The following is a 22,474-nucleotide window of genomic DNA, read 5'->3' as shown; positions in this document are numbered from 1 at the left end:
ATAGTAGACTTGTGCAATAACAATTATCACTGCAAAGTTGTGCAATTTATCGTCTGTATTTTTAGGGAGAATGTTTATGTCTTTACAGATGAAGTTAGTTGCTAAGGAGTGATTTGCATATCCTGTGTTGGAGTAGAGCGATGGTCCTAAGTGTGTTTGTATATGTGTGTATTTATGTTTGTGTACAGCAGATGGTGGTGAGTCGGAGAGTTTGACCTGCAGAGGAAAAGGCAACAAAATAAAAGGAAGGGAAACCTTCCTGAGCGTCAGTAACTTATCTTGTGACGCCTGCTGGGTATTGTTTCGCTTGCTGTTAAGGAAGGTTGAAAAAAAGCCATCAACTACAAGGAGCTGAACAAACTAAATGCAGCACATAAGCCATTAAGTGATTTTCATTAAAAACCTCAAAAAAGTCCCTTATTGCAATGTACTCTGACTGACGATTTATTATAATTGATTTAAATTAGATTTTGTAAAATTAGAAGAAAAATGCATTTCAGTGACATTCAGGCTGTATTCTTAGCAGGAAACAGGACAGGAAATGTGTAAAATTGATCCACTTTCTTGACCTGATGTCTTTGTTTGAGATAAGACATGTGGAACTTCAAAATGATTATTAATTTATCTACCAGGATGTGCCATTTATATGGATTTAAAACACATAAGTACAACTTGTAAAAAGGTGTTAATATGATTGGACCCCTCGGTACATCCTTTTATGTGAGAGCTCTCAATAACAAACACAACAACAGCCAGAGGGTCACAGCGGCCTGTTTACTGTCGCAAGTGAACAGTCACAGTGTGAATGCTGTGCTGAGATGGGGGGGGGGGGGGGGGGGGGGGGGGGGCTGCAGCCTGACACAGAAGTTGATGACTTTGTTTATGTGTCTATCATCTATGGAGTATTGGAGCATGACATTTATCCAGAACACTTCTCACGCATACAGTCACACACAGAGGAGTGTAAAAACACATACACATGTGTGGGGTTTTAAATGACTCCAACAAATGGATTGAACTCATCTATTACTGTAACAAAAGATCACATGAGTGCTTGTATGTGAACATCAATCTTAATTATATTATCACCTGACTCTGCAGTTCCCCAGACGGAGCGTTTTAGCCTCTTTTAGCTCATGTATTGGATTAAAGGCCCTACACGTGTCCTATATTTTGCTTCACTCACAATCTAAGTGTCCCCAATTCTAACATGCAGATGTTTAACATGTTTCCTGTTTAACATAGTCACCTATAATGGACCATTAAGCAGCCAAATAGGAGAGGTTATATCCCTGTGGACCCAGAGCAAAAAAGGGAGTGCCTACAGTATAAGGCTTACATTTGCCAGATGGTCACAAACTCCAAATGAGTGCTAATGGTGCTCCATAGCTGCTGGACGTGAACACAGATAGACACATGTTTGGTAGCATGTTTGTCATACGAACTTAAAGGGTGATAATTATTACAGTGGTATATTATAACTCGTGTCAGCTGCCCTCCAAGTGGCGACACAATTGCTTATTTCAGGTTTAATACTAGAGGGAGGAAATGAATGAAACAGGAAAGGGGACAGCCAGAGTAACAGCTCTGTGTGCTTAGAGCTAAATGTGTCAGCCTGTTAATAGGCTCACATTGACAATGCTAACATGGCTAAACTCTCAAATTCTTGTATACAATGCAAAAAACAGTTTACTCTGTTTTACTTGCCTTCAAGAATTAGATTTGATAGGGCCAGGTTATTTTTGATCTGATTTGAAAATTGAGTTTAAGAAAAATGACAGAATATTGAGTACCAAAGGCAGACTTAAAAGTGACACATTTGGGGAAATCCTTGAAATGTAATGATTTTTCAAAATAGATCAAAGAGCAGAAGGGTAACATTATTTATGGTTAATACGATGACATCTTAGAGCCAATTGAGAAACGTTCATTCAAGTCAAGTCATGTGACAAAAGCAGAAGACATATCGTGTGGGAGTTCCTGGAAAAATAATACATTGTCAAGTGGTGTATTGTCAAATCAGTTCACACATCCTGACACGCACAGATGCGTGTTCTATTTGGAGGTCATGAAGGTGTTTGTTTGTGAGTAAGAAACAAGCCCTAAGAGAGGCTGAAGCAGGGAACAAGTGGCGAAAGAGAAAAGCCTCTTTTGGTTTTGTCCTGTCGAAGTCGGGCTGAATATTAACAAAGTGGATTGCGATTGAGTGAAGAATGCTTTGTCTTTGTTGAGACCTTTACAGTGATGTCACCAGTACTTTCCCTGGCACCACCTGGCCAGGAGAGGCCAGGCGGCTTATTGCAGCACTGAAGCTGTTGCAATGTGGCCTGATTAGTCACCTGACTGTTTTTTTAAAGGCCTTTCAATACAAAAGACAGGCTTCAGTCAGCAGTGCCATAAAGATTAGCTGCTTAGTGAGCTGTGTAAACACACCGACAAATCTGTGTGTTTGTACGAGCTGCATGCAGGAATGTGTGTGGGTGTCGGTGTCTGATTTTTCTTGTATATATTCTGTGTGATTTAAGGAAAAATATGGCATGAATAAATAATAAAGACGGATAACTTTAAGTGATTAAAAATAGAGACAGTGAGCCGGGTTTGCAAATGTGTGTGTGTAGAAAGTGAGAGAGGGTGGTGAAAGAAATCCCAAATAGAGAAAGTATGTTGGAAAAAGACTCAGTGGGAATTAAAGGAGGACTGGTGGCAGAACCCACAGTGCTGATGTTAGCTGTCTGATCCACTGAGAGACAGTTGGCAGCAGACGGTCCACCAGCCGCGAAAGGACAGTAATTCAAAGCATGCAACGTGACGCCGTTCCCTGCAAGCTGGGTCTGCAGTCACACACACACACACACACACACACACACACACACACACACACACACACACACACACACACACACACACACACACACACACACACACACACACACACACACACACACACACACACACACACACACACACAGTGTACCCTGTAAAAGTAGCAAATGTACTGAGCGCTCCATTCCACGTGATCCAATTATTCACAGTTACAGCAAATTTGGGCTGAAGCTAATCTCATAACTAAATGGTAGGCGCCTCTTCCAAACAACTTTAAAGAATTTAAGTTACTGGTGTACTATAACTTTACTGTTTCTGAGAAGAAAATATGGCCAATAATGTTTGCAATTATGCACTTAACACATGTATTGCCTCAATGATTCAGTGTTTGGGTTACCACATAAATAAACTTTTGTTTCAGTATTTTGATCTTGTCAACAACACAGTCAAAGCTCTGAGTTAGACATAAAGATACAATTATGATGAAGTTGCCATGGTAACAGGAAAGAAACAGATTTAAGATAAGATGTAATAGCATAAGGACAGAGGACGGAAACAAAGGAATAACAGTCAATAGTTGGTGAGAGGAAAACAAGATTCCAACTTTTGTAGGTTAGTTCTCATGAGCTTCACATGACTTGCATTTAGCCCTTCTCTTGCCCCCCCCCCCCCGACCCCCACTCTTTTCTCCCTCTCTACCGAGCGCCCTCCCTCCCTTCTTTCCTCCACCACTTCCCTCCCCGCTGTCCCCCTCCTCTCCATGCAGCACATAGACTTCCTGTGTGTCCTGGCCTGAATGGTATGTGCATGGAGTGGGTGTCTGGGAGGCCTTTCATCCGGCATGGAAAGAAAAGAGAAGTCAAGAGAGAGACTGAAAAAAACAGAAAGCCAGAGAAGAGAGTCATCTTTAATCCGTTTGAGTCAGAGCAGTTGTCCAGGGGCAGAGGGGTGGGGCGTACAGACGGGGTGAGAGGGCTCTGTGTGCCAGGGATGTGTGTGTAGCGTCTGGAGGGGAAGAGAGAGGCATGCTGGGACAGCCTGCAGCCTTCCTGGGACAGATGACCTCCGATGGGGCATGGTTTGAACAGTCCAGAGATGAGACTAAACCAGAGCAGGTAGAAAAGATTTAAAACACCTAAGACAAAAGGAGGATTGTGTTGCAAGCTGTAATAGAAAAGGAATGGGAATCCTGCAGCCCTGCAGCCTCGTGGGTGAACACTGAGCTGCACGGCGTTGTCAGACAGGGTGTAGCTGCTGCTGAGTGCCAGGCCTGTTAGACACCCCCCCCCCCCCCCCCCCCCCCCCACACACACACCACACACACACACACACACACACACACACACACACACACACACACACACACACACACACACACACACACACACACACACACACACACACACAATTTGAAGGGGCACACATGCAAGCTTGGGAGACTGCCTCATGTCATGGAAACAACCTACAGTCGTGTGTGTGTGTGTGTGTGTGTGTGTGTGTGTGTGTGTGTGTGTGTGTGTGTGTGTGTGTGTGTGTGTGTGTGTGTGTGTGTGTGTGTGCGTCTGTTCGTGCATGCACCATAGGCGTGCACATGCGCATAGTGTCAAGACATGCCTAGACAAGATAACCCTTCAAATGAAGAAAGCATACAGTGCCATCTGCTGTTGGGGTTTAATTGTTACTGTCAGTTAAATCAAATAATAATTGTATGCTGCATAATAAATGTTTTCTGTTGTCAGACAAATGTATTATAAGTGTTTGTGGTTTATTTGGAGTAATATATGTAGATAAACAAACATTACATTAGAGTATTTATTTGGTCAGATCATCTTAAAATGCACTTCCTGCTGGTTCAGTTCACTTTACATTGATATGATCATTATTTAGAGAACTTGGATGTAAAAATAACATTAAAAATGTATTGAGTGTTGAGTCTTTATAATTAAATACTGAGGTGACATCTGCATTTTATAATGAGGGACAAGAAAAGTTTTAAAAATGTAATTCCTTGGTGTTGCCCTTAGCTCTCAACCAGAGACTGCAGATTTATCACTTAAGTGACCCTCATTGCTCATTTAGATCACCTGCTTTTTGGCACTTTTATTACGTTTTATTACATGGGTGTTTCATGTCTCATATAAAACCCCTTCATGTGATAAGTGCTGTACTTTCTTATTTGTCCCGTCTTAAAAGTGTCAGATTGAACTAAGAGAAATGATCAGATATACGGTTGTAATGATAGATGCCAATAGATATATTACAAACAGTAGGCCTATGTTATCTATATTTACAACATATGTTTGTTCTTGTTTTTAAACTAAATATCATTCTTTGAAAATTCAATTATTATATTGGTTGGTTGTGCATTATTATTTACCATAAATTCCTCAGATGTGCAGCTTTATTACCAGAAATGTGTGTTTTTAAACATAGCCTGATAATTCTGTTAATAATGTACATTAAGTAGATTTAAGAATGGAAACTAAATGTTTAAAACGCAGATAAACAGTATCTTATGCTTTCACTGCATATTTATTTCAACACAACACAGTATTTACAGTTTCAAAATTCCAAATATTTGAAAAAATTAAACAAGAAAAAGAACTTGGCTATAATGAAACACCACCAGTGATAAGCATAACTTGTCACTGTCAACATAAACATCCATATAGCATGTCAATTCAACCAAAGGACAGAAAATGCATAAGGTTGTTTTAAATCAAACATATATAATTGCATTGCTCTATAGCTGCAGACATAGCTATTTAAATAATAAAATAATAATAATAATAATAACCAGCAGTTGTATTTGATAAATAGAGTTATATGAGAATAAGATTGAAAAGGCAGTAGATCTCGTACTGGAAAGAAAAGCAGAGAAATAGAAGCACAACCAAAAAAAATAATAAATAGAGTTTTGAATTAAACTTTCACCACAATAGATGAATTGATATACTTTCACTTAAGTTAACATTGTTATCAATTTTTTCCCCAAACAATGCAGATCTTAAGATAGTACGCTGTGAGAAAAACACTTTACATCACACGTCTCAACAAGCTGAAATAGTAGCACTACTGTAGGCTGGCTTTTCCAAGGACACTGCTTTTTTTTTCAAGTTACACACAACTTTCTTTCACGCACTCACACGCATACACTCTCTGAGTCATTGAGTCTATGTAAAGGACACTGAAGGACACACTGAAAATCCGCATGTGACAGATGGTCAAATGGTTTTCAGTCAGCTCAGCGTGGCTGTAAGTTCCTGGAGTCAGAGATAACAGGTTTAAATGCTTCAGCATCCTTAGAAAACACCTCTGCAGTGGATACAAGGTGGGCGCTGTGCATGGCAATGAACAAAACAGCTTGCATATAACATAGAGTTTCTTTGATATGGTGAACAAAATATAATAACATTCTTGTCAGACTTTCTGATGACACCACATGGAGAGGCACAATTAGTTAGAAAGCTGTGTGATTTTTTGGATTTGGGGCACACGCAACTATAAAATCTTTATGATTTTGCATGTGTTTTTGTATTAGTTTCGATGTGTTTATGTGAGAGAAAAGGGGGCCTTGGAACAGAACAAAAATCCACATTTGAGAAAAAAAGTCCAAAGTAGGTGTGGGAGAATTTGAATAGATACATTGGGGACAAAAAAGCTGAGTTTTTGAAAAAATATTTGGCAGAATAACACCTTGTTGTCCAAGCCTTGAGCCAAAAAAGGCAATTTAAGAGAAGTTTCATGGCTTTGCCAACATGATTTCCTTCAAAGTCAAAAGTAATCTCCACTCCAGCCCTGTCCATGAAAATCTTTATGAGGTGGCATAAATCAGACCTTTATCACGTTCAAACTTCATTGTAGATCTGTAGCGAGGTATGGATCCTTTTCTGAATGGAAATCACTAAAAAATGTGTATGCTGAGCATACAAACAGAGAAGATGACTACATTAAAACCTTCTACTGTGATGTGTAAAAACAAGTACTATTTAAATTAGTGTAAAGGTCTTCTGAATATTGTGGCGCCATAACGCATCGGCTGTGTCCCATCTCTACAACATTTCCATCTCACGTTCCAGTTCTTTTAATGCAACCACAAACTTGGATGTTCAGTAGACCATCAGCTTTTTAACAGGGCGGTTGTCAAGACAAATAGCCTTTTTCAAGCTAAATGTCTTCTGAAATTAATTCCTTGTTAGTGGTGGAGTTTTGGTATTTTCCTAAACTGTTAAAGGGCCCATGTCATGGCCATTTCCACTGATCATAATTCCATTGTTGAGGTCTACTAGAATAGATTTATATTGTGACATTTTCCAAACTCACATTGGTTTCTCATACAGCATCTCTGTAAACTACGTGTATTCACTGAATTTCACTCTCTGCCTTTAACGGCTCGTTGTAGCTCCAATAGCTCCAGCCCCCACCCTCCCTGTGAGCACAGTGTGCTCTGATTGGTCGGGACGTTGTGAATCGCGCTGAGCTCCGTGGAGGTGTGGTTTCCTTGTTTAGGATACACAGCCAAACACAGCCAAACTCATCCTGAGCACACACAAAGTCACAGCCGAAGTAAAAACAATAAGTGTGGCTTGATATTGAGTAAGAAAAAGGTTGATAAACGCTGTGAGAATGGGTCTGCAGAGAGAATTTCGCCGCGATCCCAACTGTCTGTTATCAGCCTGCAGCCAGGGAGGAGAAATCAGCAGAGCTGCCTGCACTGAGTGTGTGTGTGTGAGGAAGTCCGTGGATTGGTCAATTTGGACCAATCAGCGGGGGCTTAACGTAACGGCTCCGCGGACGTAACGTAACGGCTCCACGGATTGGTCCATTTGGTTCCGGGTACCACATGACCGTATCGCGTCATAGCTCTGGGCGTGGCTACTGGGTATCCAGACGTCACGATGCCCAGGAAGAACATGAGAAATCTCCAACGAGGCGTTTTGGGGAGGTCTTTTCTGTGTTAGAGTTTTAGTCCCTACAGGGTGTACTTTGAGGGGTTTTGACTCTGCAGACCGCATGCATAAAAACCTTCATAACACACAAGGGGACGGGTAATAACCGGAAATGCATGACATGGGCCCTTTAAGGATGGAAGAACCGTGCCTGACTACCTGTCAAACTACTGCCTATATACAGTTAAACATTTTTCCCTCCATGCATTTAAGTGGCTTCGCTCTTTTAGTACTACAATACCTGCCTAATGGTCTCCAAACAGGTGGAAAGGAGTGTTGTTGCAATTTTCTTTGCTCCAAAAAGCTCTGACTCTTCAGAATCTAAATAAAGTAAAAAGCTTGGATTAAATCTGAGTTTACCATTAATGATTTATCACAGAGGGCCCTGTGGAGGTTTCCAACGTTGTCTGAGCCTTAGCAGAAAGGTCAACTCATGATTCTGAAGAAGTCAGCTCAGTGATGATATATCAGGGGGATATGTTGTGGAGGAATAGCTCAGGAAACTCTTTCAACTCGGATGATTCTTCTTTTGAGACCAGCTACAGTAATACTCTTTTTCCAAGAAAAGCAACGTTTGTTTGGCACCGTAAGCCGAGCTCTGTAGGAGGTCCCATGTACCACACTTTGAGGATAAATTGCTCTTCCAGGTGGAACTGTGGGAGGCATTAATTCACAGAAAATTGTCAGCATCTAGACTCAAGCAGAAAAATCCATGTCCATGTGTTACTGGAAAGGAGCTGTTGATCCCAGAAGGAAAATAAGTATGAGAATAAACCGATTTCTTAAAATCCTAAATATGTATCAAAATATAGGCTATGTTGAATCTTTTTTTGAGTACTGATGAAACAAGCTAGGCCCAGTTCGGATCCCAGCTAAAGTGTCATTAAACTTGAATAAATCCCTTCAAATGTACTTTAAATCTTGAGGCTTACTAACATTACAATGGGTCCATATTACCTTTAGCCATACTTACATTTTCTAAAAAGGCAATTACTCTACTTCATAAACTCCCTAAATTCGATTAGATGAGACTGAACAAACTAAAATGGAACATTTTGGTGCTTGTAGTAGTTAAACAGTTTTCAGTCAATCAATAGCCTTTTAACACTGTTGATTTTATGCTAGCTAGCTCATATAGCCCAACACCATGTCAATAAGGAGGGTTATCCGTCGTAGTTAAAAAAATGTTTTCAATCAATTAGCTTATTCAAACAAAAGACTGTATGCTAGCTAGCTCATTATATAGCCCAAAACCTTGTCGCCGAGGAGGCCAAGCTCTCCACTACTGCTAAAGCTTGTTTGGCACCTGTGCTAATGATATGTAGCAGTAGCATCAAGAGGCTACATTAGATTTCCTCGAGGCTTGCCTTCAGGCAGGATGGTGATCCCAAAATCTTGGATGGCCTGTTTAAGAAAAAATATTTTTTAGCTTAAATTATGTGTAAAGTAGAGCGTTTTTATGGAAATATAGTGCCTAAAATAATCACTAGTTCCAGCTTTTGTGAATATTTGACTTTTGGTAAGACAAAACGAGACATTTGAATGTGTTCACTTTGGCTTTGGAAATTTGTATTCCACTATTTCCTGGTTCTTTATGGACGAAATTGATAAAATCATTAAGTTATGATTTAGATCATGCCGTCTGTATACAGTAGCCTCCCTGTGAGTTAGTTTCTTCCAGGTGTTAATGTATTCCAAGCTTTGGCCTTTCTAAACAGTGACCTTTTCAGCTGATAGTGCAGAATCAGTCCCTCCGTATGGAGTTTTCCCTGTGCATGGTGTCCTTTGATCCATACAGACAGCTTGCTGATAGACTAAAGGTTAGCAATATTTACAGTTTGATTATTCGGCAGTCAGGGCTCAGTAAAAACAGATTTTCATGACCTCAAACTACCGAATGACGAGCATATCTCTGTGATAAGATACCTCGGAATATTTCCATGACTACGCATGGACAGGAATTTGCTTTTTCAGCATGAGCCTACTCGACTCTGCATCCTTCATTTTCAGCTTCGATAGAAACTGTGAGTCTTAAAGGGATTGTTCGACAGTTTGGGACATTATATTATTTAAAATGTAAAGAAAATGTTTATACCACTCTCATATTAGGAATGGCATGGACCTTCTTATGTAAATAGGCAAAAAAGCGCACAGCTTATTAATCAAAATGCAGAAATATGCCTCAATTACTTGAAAATTAAATCTGCCATCCAAGCTTAAAGGTAGGGTAGATAAGTTTGAGAAACCGGCTCGAGATCGCTAGAATTTGAAAATACACAACCGGAGAAAATCTGCCACTTCCTTATAGAGCCCCTCCTCCAACACACACAAACGCGCACATGACCAATGAGGGCACGAGATAAATTTGTGCCCCGATGGAAGGCTGACAGGCAGGTAGGCCATCCAATTATTTTACCCGGGCCGGCTAAAATGATTGGTCGTACTTTTTACAGTACTACGGCTTCCACAGATGACATTTTTGTATGGATTTTTTGTCAAAGCACTTGAGATATTCATTGCTATCGGGATGTTAAGAGCATTCCATGGAATATAACAAAAAGTGTATCTCGAGCCGGTTTCTCAAACTTACCTAACCCATCTTTAAGGAGTACCAACGTGGTTCTTTCAAATTGTTCTAACAATAGGATTACTTTATTTAATATTTAATATTTAATTTCTAAATGCAGTTTTAAAAGATTTATTGTAACTGACTTCTCCACCGTATTTTGGGCTTTCAGGCGTTTCAAGAACTGAATTCATTAAGTAGATGAAAAGAGACAGCCAACACAGAGTTTAACACAAAGTCACTTTATCATGTTTTATGGGCAGGTGGAGCAACTCTGCCTGGGGAAGAGGAGAGAAGGGAGTGGGAGTGAGAGTCGGCGGCGTGTCTCCAAATAATGATCTCCAGGTATTTTTTCGGATAATCCAAAAAACCGCAGCTCAAATCAAGCCACACACCAAAAGTCAAAATGTAGATACAAAAAAAAAGAAAGTCCCAGAGGGTCTTGAAAGTACACACCACTTAACCAGCATCAACACGTAGCAGCATATGTAATGTTCACAATGTTTGACTGGTATAAAGTCCCCTATTACACAGAGAGACATTACTTTTCCAACAAAAGAACCAAAAGCTGAACAGTAGACATTATGGGATGTGGTGCACCTCTGGCTGCATTGCATTATACATTGGGATCAATGATCCTCTTCTGCAGCCTTTGTTTTGACATTGTGTTATGCAAGTGTACTTAAAAATGTTCTACGTGTGGGCGTCTTTAAAAAGAATAGTTCTCTTCTTATACAGCCTTACATTGTTTTTCAGCATGTGGACATCATCAGAACATTTTAAATGCTAATCGTAGTCAGTATCTTTGACCTAAGTTCTGACAAAATAAATATATCTGGTATCCATGACTTTCAGTTTCCTCCTCTAACTCCAGCATTCTTTTTACAGATACTTTGTAGAAAAAGGAAAAGAAGCATTAGTAGATATGTTAAATGAATGACAACAAAATGACATTACACTAAACATTTTGACAGCCCAGAGGACTGTTTGAGGGTGAGAGCCAGCACATCTGATCCGGGTAAAGTCACAACATCAGTCTGGTTAAAACACACTCCAACCTACACAGAGAACCCTCTTCACACACCATCATCCTTAAATACAGATATCAAACCTGTCAGGAGACATTTCTCAATCAAAGATGGTTGTGAGATCTCGGTCTAAAATGTTTTGTAAGTGCCTCTCAATAACTCAAATACTTCCCCACTAATTTCCTTCTTTGTCTTCCCTTCGTTCTTCATTCCCATCTGTCTGTATGTGCTATTTGGTTTAGCAGAGGTGTTCCTTTAGTAACAGTCCAAACTGAGTTTCCCTGCTGTCCTCTTTGCGCTCCTGCTCCTCTTCCTCACCACAGGTTAGCTAGTACACCTGATCACCAGTGTTCATGCAGTAAAGGTTCATAATTATTCTGATCTGCTGTAGACCCGCCCTACCCAAGTGGAGTGAATTCAGAGTCCCGTTCTTCTCTGCTGCAGCCATGAGTGGTGGTCCTGGGGGACTGGACCTTGCCGATTTCTTCAAGGGCGCTGGCCAGAGAGTCCAGGTCCCCCGAGTCCTGGTGCTGGGCTTCCCACAGACTCAGAATCACTGAGGAGGGGCTCTCCTGACATGCAAAGTAGCACAGGTTCCTACAAGCCAGGGAAACAGAATTCTGTATTACAGTGTGGATCACATGGGAGGAGTAACAAAGGAGAGTGCCAGTTAGTAATTCATCAATGAAGTGATTGCCTTGCACTATTTATGATAAGAAGGCCAAGGCCAAAACATTTGAAAAGATGTGCTCCAGTGATCAAGCTTCCCCCAAGTTTAATTTTGAATAGACTAAACAGACAGATTTCCTGACTTTTAGCCCCATGTATTGAAAACTCAAAAACACTGGATCTCACATTTACCACAATACAACTCAATAAAGTTTTTTCATTGAACATTTTCACTTCTTCAACACTCCAGAGCCGAGTCTACAGATCCACTCTGGGGTCACATGGTAGAAAATAGTTGATGTGTGAATCCATGCCAAATAATAATTTTTGCCTTTGATAGTTCCACAAGTTCACTTAAATATAACGTTTACTGCTAGTGGAATACTTTGTGTTATATAATAGTATTGCCACTCTTACATTAATAAGGAATCTAGCTTCTTCCTTTACCACTGAGAAACAAAACGACCTATAAATCAAAACAATACATCGTTGAATGAATAAATAAATATTCCTCATTTGGTGTGTACCAAACATTTAGACTTTTTCATGTTTAGAATTCATGTGCACATACATTTTGTGTATGCAGGATTTTGCCTTTTTTAAATATGGTAATTTCTAAATGTCACGCCTGCTTTCTCTAGAGAACCCTTACTGTCAGTAATACAGTCAGCATAGATCAAGTAAACTCATTTGTCTTGAGTAAAAGCATTGATGAAGTGAAATCCAGTTACAGTGTGTAGCATGGTTTATTGTATAATAAAGTCATGATTTTCTTTGTGTGCTGTTGTTATAACGCCTATCCAACAGAGAGCACTGTTTCCTCACAATGAGATTTCCTCTGTTGCCTTTAACCTTGTTTTCTTTTCTATCCCACTTTTCCATCCTTGGTATAAACATGTTCCCACACATTCAGAGAAATAATGAATCTTAATTAAGTAGAGACATTTATAATAAATGCTTCTTGGTGAAAGAAATACGAAATCCTTTCCCATTCTTCAGTCCAAGATGTTTGTTCTCAGCTTCGGTTTAAATATCATTCCTTAATCACATAGTTTCTGTCGCAGTTTCTTAGTGAACCTTTCCCTCTTATGATTCTTGATTTGGCAGGAAAGAGAGCATTTTTTACTTTCAGTACTTCCTTTTCTCGAGTGCTTGAAGGAGCAGACTGCGAGCTCTTGATTATTGACTCCTCTTCTAAAGCACAAATAGAGATCATCCAATTCTAAACAACTAATATCCTCTGCAGCCTACGCAAATACTGACCTGGCACAACCTCCGAAAAGTTTAGCAGGAGTTGAAGGATACAAAGATGCTGCTAATGAAGAGTGCTAACATGAACACATTTTCTTGCCGGAGGCTGGCCTGTCAGCGGTCTCAGACCTTCATCTTATTTCTGCAAAACACGGCATATTCACTGCACTTACTCTGACTAAAGGTGGCTTTTACATCTCCCCCCCCCTCGCCCTCCCTCTCTGTGCATGTGTTACTAGATCTATAATGAAATCAGCAGTGTGGCGTGTTACTGAAGGCTGCTTGGTGATGGAAGATTAAGGCTGACACGGTGCCCAAATTCTAGATTAAAAATAGTATTCAAAGTGGGAGCAACGTTTTGATAAACGAGAACATCTAGCATTTCTGCTTTTTATTCATTATCCTGTTATAACACCTTAAAGCAACATACAGGCACATTCATATATCTGAGCTTGTCCTCAGTGAAAGGTAAAAGACACCTGCATACAATAAAGAAGGATAATAAAATATAGGTTTCAGAAGTCTTTAACTCTGACACCTCTCATACCTGTCTATGTGGAGCTTTTGAGCCAGGAGCTGCCAGTCCTTCCCCTTGGCATTAGCAGTGTCAAAGGTAGCGCTGATCCGCTGACGGATGGACAGAGGGATTTTAAAAGCCCTTGACCCTGTCTGAGAGGTGATGGTACAGTCTGACTGAGTGAAAAAGGGAACCACTCCCTTTTCATTCTGGCAGCACGGAGAAAAAAGAAAGAGGTGTCAGGGTGATTTTTTTTAAATGCGGCTGAAATTCTCAAAATGAAGACAAGGACAAGGAGTTATCAAGACAATTTGCAATCTATACATGAAAAGCTCCCTGAGAGGCTCATTAAGCAAGCCCTTAAATCAAATCAAGAGTTTTTCAGCGTAATAAAAGAACCTATTAACAAGCTGCTTGACTGCTCACTGCTCACCTCCACCACAGACGTGTACACCTGCAGGATCTGCTCTTCGCCTTTCACCTGGCGGACGCTGATCTTGCAGGAGAGCTGGGACGACGAGTGGCTGTATCGCTCCAGAGAGAAGGCACACTGCAGGGGACGCTGGCTACTGGCCCACACCTGAGAAAAGGAGAACTCCTGCAGAGCAGCACAGACGGAGAGAGGACAATGAGAGGATTAGATAGAGGAGACAACACACTCATTAAATCAAAGGCATTAGTTATTTGAAAGCTGCTTTGTCACCCACTTTGCCGTGTAAAAAGATTAATTAAGAGCCAATGAGTGGCCTCTTTAGCCAATCAATGGTGTTACCTAATCAAGCAGTTTACCCGTCAGACAGAGCACCAACAGGCATTCAGAGCCTCGGGGACCAAAATGTATCCTGCTTACATCTGGAGAAGCCAGAGTCATTAGTGCGATAATGTAATCAAATATACATTATGTTACTGACTGTTGCCTGGGAGAAATAATCCAGTTGCTTGATATTACTTTTGCATAATAACTATGGCTAGTCTCACATGCAAGCATTAGGTTAATCTTACAGTCCTAAGCCAGCATCATTAGTCACTGAATTAGTCATTACGCCATCCGCTTTTAGTTAAAGAACAGCCAACAGCATTAATTACACTCCCATTTCTTGTCTTTTATGTTTTCTTTTCTAACTTCGGATAACATGCCTTGATTAATCGTGTAAATGCCAAAGTCTTAGATCAGGAACTGTAACGTGATTTTGGAATGAAGACACGGATGCCTTCATTTACCCTGTTGCACTTCCCTGCAAAGTGGCAGTTGGAAAACTAAGGAGCTTTGGAGTAAATGGAATCGAAGAGGCCAATTTTACCTTCCATTACTAACTACTGTGTGACCCAGACGGTGCCGCGGTGAGAGCAGGTCAAAAACACTGCTGTACGGAGGAATCATCCTCTTTTCACATCCATCAGACAGGAGGATGGCTACTTGTGAAAGCCTCCTTTAGAGCGGAGTGGTGTCTGAAGGAAGCCTCCAGTCATCTTCTCTGTAGGACCCTCACATGGCAGCTCTTACTCTCCAAAAAGCCTTGTTGGTATTCTGGCAGCACTACGGTGGGCTAATTCTGCTAATAGGATGTCACTGTTGGGATAAACATCACAAGGCAGAGCAGAACATGCAGTGTGTGGACCTCTAGGAAGATAAGTAGGACGTGTGTGTGTGTGTGTGTGTGTGTGTGTGTCTGCCTGGCAGTCATAATTAGTTTTATAAGGGTGTGTGAGTGAGATAGCTAGCCTTAGCGATCTCCTGCTGTGCCCTTGCTGATGTCCTTTTGCTTTGATGTGACCATGTTAGGAAAAGGGAAACTGATAGAGGAGAGGAAGCAGAGCAGATGAAGGTGCATGGTTTCTCTGTGACCCTCATTAAGGGGAGCTCCATTTACATCAGAAGTGCACATACTGTAAACTTGATCGCACCTTTACACTTACTGACACCATCCCATCGTAATGAGCTTCCTACCTGGCAGGTGGTGAAAGGCTTGATGCTCCAGAGTAGCTGTGGGACGTCCTGGATGGACACCTGCAGGCTGAACGTGTTCCCCCTGAACAGCATCATTTTAGGCTCTTCCAGCAGCCGCCCCCCCCTGCTGCGCTCGCCCACCGCCACCTCCTGATCAATGAGAGGAGGAGGGCAGAGGTTAGGGTCTATGTTGTATTAGGTTGACACACTCTGAGTATCAAGCCAGGACTCAAAAGTGCTGATAACAGGAATCTGAATCAAAAACACTTCATCTGTACCACAGCGCGGACATTTTAATTGTTACAGCAAAGGGAGAGTGCAGATAAAAGGAAAAAATGCGTAGGTTGGTCAAATAAAGAGGAAAGCACACATGAATCAAATAAGTACATATATATATAAATATAATATATAGAAAATAATAAGTAGCAGAGTTATTAAGCAAGTAAACATATAGAATGTGCGAAGTATATGAATAATAAACCAATATCCTCTCATAGAAAACACACAAACAGGTCTGGGTACTATTGAAATGGTTAAGCAAGGGTAAAGAGTTTTAAAGAAATGTAAGAAATGAAAAGGAGCCCAAACAATTAATTGACTAATTCAATTAATTGTCGACTAATTTTTTATAAAACAATAGTTATAAAAGTGAAGGAAGATTCTCTATATTCTCGATAGAACTCTGATAGGAATATTGTTGCAAAATTCCAGTATAAAGAGTGCAAATAAAGAAAATATGAAGAACAAATGAAACAAAATTTGATATTTTTTATCCAGATTTGTAAGCTGAGTATTTTATATATTTTGTATTTGTTCCTTATTGTTATCTATTACATTTGCACTCTTCCCACGATGCACTGCGATTACTGCAGAGCAATTTCCCCCCGGGATAAATTCTTCTTAGTTTGATCTCATCTTATCTATTCTTGCTTTGAGAAACACTGTGACCATGATGCAAAATAAAAGAAATCCTTGCTAAACGAAAAATAAAAGCTAGCATTTTTAACCTTTAAAATGCACCCAAAGCGATTAGCCTCTGAAAGTTAAAGTTAACGGTGGCCCTCAGGAGCCACTGCTGCCCGCAACATAAATGAAAGAAACCGACACACTGTGAAAATCAGATGAGGGAAAAGAAAGCAGCCTGATTTGTTATTCACACATATTGGTTGTTGTAGACAAAGACAAGACAAAAACAGAGAAAAAGATCTCAACAAAAGTCCTTTGTCAATATTATTCTTTTTCCCTTGCAGACCTGGGATATTGTAATTCTCTGAATCAATGGGAAGCAACAACATCTGTGTGCATATGTACTTGTTTTTGTTTACATTCTCTGTATCTAGGGAATGCAGGTATGTGGGTGTGTGTCCGGTAGGCTTTGTGTTTGTCTTCTCAGCACAAAGAGAGGAAGGGATGCAAAGCATGCTGTCTGTCCAGAAACTGATCAATTCCTGCTTCAAGCTCACAGGGGAAATTAATTGTCGTATAAAGCGCAAACAAAAGCCAACACAAAAAGAACAATGAACAAATAACCATGCCTGACTTATGGAGAGGTGGTTCGGACTGGCTCCTGGTGCTTACAAGCTATTTATCTTTGTTCACATGCAATTCTAGCACTTGAATGAAGCCAGAAGTGAAGTTCGGCCAGTGGCAATTCAGGACAACTATCAGCACGACTTGAGAAAAGCTGAATGTGTTTAATTAAGGCAGGAGACAAATTGCTCTTGCTAAAAAAGAATGTGTTGGCTGCAGAACACTGCAAAGAGGAAGGGCACACTTTTGTGCTGCACTTGAAAATGTGTCTGTGTTTTAACATGTTCAAATACTGTGCAAATGGAAAGCAATGCAGAAACACATTTAATTAACAGAGAGCAAATTCAATTACGTAAAGAAAGGGCAGAGAAGCAACCTTGGAGCATCTGTTGTCTTTGTAATTAAAAGTCCCTCTTTGTCTGTCTAGTCATCAAGCATCTCCCCCTGGCAGTGCTACTGAGCAGGCAGGTCTTCAGTGGAGCAAAAAAAAACCCAGACAGCAATTCTCTCAGGCCAAACAAGCAGCCACAAACTCCCAACCTTTGCAATTTAGATTTCTTCAATCAAATATTTATAATCATACTATTTTAGGATTTGGCAGTTTAGTGGATGGCGATGTTGGCCTGTTGGTCAATCCACCATTAAAAGGACTGTCACGGAATGTTCTATATTCACTATTCCCAGATGATGTATCCTAATGACTTTTGTGATCTTCTGACTTTTCCAGTAGTGCCACCATAAAGGATGACATTTGTGCTTTTGGGGGAAATGTCAGGACAACTTTTGGATGGATTGTCATTAAATCTGGTTTAAACATTTATGTTCTGCTCAGGATGATTGTAGTCACATGGATGATCTATATCTTTATATTTAGAGCCAGCAACAGGGTTGTTCTATTTCGTTTTTTCTACAACTTTAGTTTTTAATTTAATACATTAAAATGTCACATGTCTAAGTACAGCCCATAGACTGAATATGTGAAATGGACATAGTCACCCATTGCTGTAGACAATTGCTCTGAAGATTCGAGTCTGGCATAATGGAAGTTTTGCCATCGCCTTATTGTTTTTTGGAACATCATTTATAAAATAATCGTTATGCTGATTCAAAGACAACTTACATTTTGCGAATGAGAACCTAAACTCATTAGGAAATGTTTGTTGAGGTAATATATGGAGTAAGAAGTAGGGTCATTTCCACATAGATTCTATGCAATCACACTTCTTTTTGCAACCTGTGAAGTTGCTGATCTTTAGAAAAAAGGCAAGCAGAAAAGAGCAATGAATTGGCATGGGGAAGTACTCTTTTCAGACCAGGGGTTGCCGCTTTGTGCAGGTCGAGCTAGGGGAAACCAACAAGGAATTTACTTTGCATCTTACATACAGGAAACAGATTTTTGTACTTTTCCCCTGTCAAATATAACAGTATGGTTTTATGAACTATCTCAGCAAAGTAAAATATTGTTGTTGTAAATCAGTATTTTTTGAAATATTGAAAAATCTGAACTATTAAATTGTAAGCATATAACTTTCTAACTACATTGAGTCATCCACATTTGCCCATTGTTTCCCTCTCTCATCCTACCTGAAATGCGTGGGGGGTGTCGTCCACACAGTAGACCCTGAGGGTGAAGCCCAGAGAGTTGTTGCTGTCCGGACTTCCAAACACAGCCAGCCTCAGCCTCTTGGCCGCCTCCTGGTTCAGCGGCTCCCCCACCAGGGCGTAGCGCCCCGGGTGCTCCAGTAGCACGTGACACCTCTGAGTCTCCAGCAGACAGTAGCAGGACGTGCTCTCCTCATCCACCGACATCACTTCCTATGGAGACAGCATAAGGAGAGACCAGATTTAGAGAGAGAAACAATGCAGGGATTTTAGCCTTTGCAGACCATTTATATAAAAACCTATATACCACACTACAGGAAAGGAAAACCCCCCAAAAGCATCATATGGCATTTTTAACCATCAAAGTGAAAGCTCAACACAATTCAGCTTGTTTTTATGTGAGTCACGTCACTTGTTGCAAATTTGATTCATTAATCCATCTTTCTATCTATTATTTATTACCTGTAAAAAAAAACAGACAAGGTTATTATGAACCAGGCAACAAGGTGCATAATAACTCTGTTTTCTTTTTAAAGAAGTGGCTCTATTGTTTAAAGATATTATTAACACCCTTGCACAGATAGTAACCTGGAAACCTTCCCTAAGGCACAGACTCAGGATGAGGAACTGTGCAGAGCTGAACCCCGGCCAAATGAATAATGACACATCAACTAAACAGATGGGGATACAGTAACACTGACAAAACGGATTAGTGGGGTGCAGATGTATCCGATGGCCAATTGCTCCTCATCTTGTGCTCAATCCTCCCTAAATCACCTTTGAAACATAACTGTGACCCACGTGTCCCCTCTGCATATGGCCCGGCAAAGCAATGCAGGGTAATTTAGTGGCCCACAGCTTCCTAAACCTGCTCCATTAGCGCTGCAGCAGACATGAAGGATCTCCATGGCATAGCTCTTCCCCGCCAGGCAGCCAGGGAGAAATGATGGAGTCAAACTCTAGCAGTACAAAAGTGCAGGCTTTAATGGGAATGGCACTGAGAGGCAGACGGAGCGAGGGGGAAGGGGAAGAGAGGGGGAGAAAAGACTTCCATCCACCATTATATTGCTAATTCCAGAGATTAGGTTTTGAGTAAGCATCCTTCCTGAGATAAAGGGCTCATTATTTCACAGTGACAGAGACGGGTCAGGCCGTTACATTTTCTCGGAGAACATCTCTTCTTTCTTCGAACCCGTCTGTGTCTCTGTCTGTCTGCCCCTCCCCGGCCGACTCTCTCTCCTGCATATAGCCGTCAGTGATAGCTGTTTTGATCGCTCCCTTTTGTGCAACGCGCCTGCTGGCAAATTACGTCTGTGTAAATGTCACACCGAGTGAAAAGACCAGGCTGGGGAGAGAACATCGGCCCTTCCAAGGTTACGCAAACCCCGGTGGCTCTGGGGTCACCGCTACTCGATGAGGTCCCCGAAGCTTTTTGATGAGGTTAGTTAAACATAAAAAGAGCATCTTAGATATGTCTATTCTCCTGACACGGCACAAGAAAAAAGGGCCGAGAGTGTTTGGATTGAAGTCAGATGTCTGAACAAGTCTCTGAGAAATTGTGAAGAGGCTCTACAGGACATAGTTGAAGGACTTTCAGAGGTGTTATTTTACTGAAAGAGCTTGAAGTGAGAAAAGAAATCTCACAGGAACAATCACAGAGATAGAACTATGCTGTATTTAGAGCAGTGGGCACTTAAATATTAAGCACACTTGGCAGTTATTATATATTTTTTAACCTCACACTGCTGTATCAGTTTGGACTAGAGACTGAAACCTTTTTGCAGTTAAAACAAATATTTTCTAGATATTAAAAAGCTAGTTCAAGGACATTATTTGAGCTGAAGCTCACTTCTGTTTTAACGAGTAGCACTTGTGGATGATTTACCAATGTTTCTATGTTTTAGTAATTATACTGTATGTCTATGTGTTTTATCTCCGGCTCACTCACTCACTGTTGCAGAGGTAGTCATTTGTTTCCATTTGACACCAAATGGGTTTTTGATTAAGATGAAAACAACACTGCTAAAGCAGATGGATCTATTTGCTGTGTGTTCTTTTCTACAACTCACATGCATCCACAATAAAGTCAGTCATGGTAGTCCCAGTATAATAATTACTTTCAAGAATAATTGAGATGATATACTTAAGCAATAGCTCACGACAGGCCGTGGTATATGGTCATTATATCACAGTTAAGGTGCGTGGTTCGGCCCGACGCGAAGCGTATAAAACGGTTACCAAGTGTGGCAATATGAAAGAAAAATACACAGTCTAATTTAAATAGTTTTTATTTGTAAATAATGATGTTAAAAATAAAATAGTCCCTCCGTTGCCTTCTGCACAAAACATAGTGCGAGGTGGTTGCTATGCAACAACACTAACAGCTAGCGAACATATTAGACAGAGAGCATTGATCGATTATTTGGCTATTTATTTACATTCATTTGTATGTTGTCGTTTATTGTGCACCCACTGAAAAACTGTCCAGCATCAGTAGATGCTGTAGAGCGCTGTGTCAGTGCTTCATTATCAAATCCATTCCACTTGCTTATTGTGAGAATGCCCAAATCAATGAAACTCTGTACCATGTTTTCACTGCTACTTTGTACCAAGGCAGATTCTCAGAGCCGTACACATGAGCACAATTATGCGCGCCACAGTTTCCCCGCTGCGAGGCTCCGCCGGCCCGTCCACACAGCGGCGTGCGTTGAAGCTTGACCAACAACCAATCACATGAATCTCCCGCCCCTGACACACAAGCAGCGGTTTGATTGGCTAGAGCTTGTACTGGCATATGATTCGATTGGCTGACGCTTCTGCCGAGGCTTCAAAAGTTGAACATTGCTCAACTTTTGCAGCGAGCCACGCCAGCAAAGCTCCGCTTCGCTTCCCACAATGCAGGTCGGCGAAAAGTGACGTCACCCCATTGAAAGTGAATGGTGAAGCTTTCAACGCACGCCGCTGTGTGGATGGGCGAGAGACGTAAGTGACGCCGCCTCTTAGCTCCGGAGTCTTGCTTCTAGACTGAACATTTTTTGGAGCTGGAAACGAACCGGATTCCGGAGCTAAGAGAACGATTCAACCGTTGTTGTTGTTGTGAGCGCCGTGAGAGCAAATCAGCGATGTAAACGGTGACGTCATGACGCAGCAGCAGCAGCACCAGTCGGGCTCTGGGCGGTGTGAACAAAGCGGGAGCAGAAAAGGGAAACCGGAGCTGAACCAGAAAAGCTCTAGCACGGAGCTAGAATGGGAAAAGCGCTGGTGTGAAAGCCGCAAAAGAGTCCTTTACCTCACTGAGCTGTAGTTATCAGCCTCTCACGGCCCGTCCACACAGCGGCGTGCGTTGAAGCTTGCCGGCGGGGGGGGCTGAAACTCAACCAACAACCAATCACATGAATCTCCCGCCCCGGACACACAAGTACGCGGTTTGATTGGCTAGAGCTTGTACTGGCATATGATTCGATTGGCTGACGCTTCCGCCGAAGCTTCAAAAGTTGAACATTGCTCAACTTTTGCAGCGAGCAACGCTTTTGAAGCTACGCTTCGCTCCCACAATGCAGTTCGGCGAAGCGTGACGTCACCCCATTCAAA

At 41.2% G+C, this 22,474-nt stretch overlaps 1 protein-coding gene across 1 annotated transcript in view; it reads right to left on the bottom strand.

Moving 5' to 3' along the window:
- Positions 1-11,764: 11,764 nt before the first annotated feature.
- Positions 11,765-22,474, bottom strand: part of unc5da (unc-5 netrin receptor Da) — a 171,171-nt gene continuing 160,461 nt past the window's right edge. The window contains exons 14-18 of the mRNA XM_034122747.1: positions 18,866-19,096; positions 15,752-15,901; positions 14,237-14,401; positions 13,834-14,012; positions 11,765-11,963 (exon numbers count right to left, since the gene is read on the bottom strand). Of these exons, the coding sequence (XP_033978638.1) occupies positions 11,765-11,963; positions 13,834-14,012; positions 14,237-14,401; positions 15,752-15,901; positions 18,866-19,096 (924 nt within the window). The remainder of the gene's footprint in view (positions 11,964-13,833; positions 14,013-14,236; positions 14,402-15,751; positions 15,902-18,865; positions 19,097-22,474) is intronic.

This window comes from Trematomus bernacchii, unplaced genomic scaffold (assembly GCF_902827165.1).
Source record: "Trematomus bernacchii unplaced genomic scaffold, fTreBer1.1, whole genome shotgun sequence".
In the NCBI taxonomy this organism is placed as follows: domain Eukaryota; kingdom Metazoa; phylum Chordata; class Actinopteri; order Perciformes; family Nototheniidae; genus Trematomus; species Trematomus bernacchii.
The sequence above is the reverse complement of the archived record's forward strand: the minus strand, read 5'-3'. Positions and strand labels throughout refer to the sequence as shown.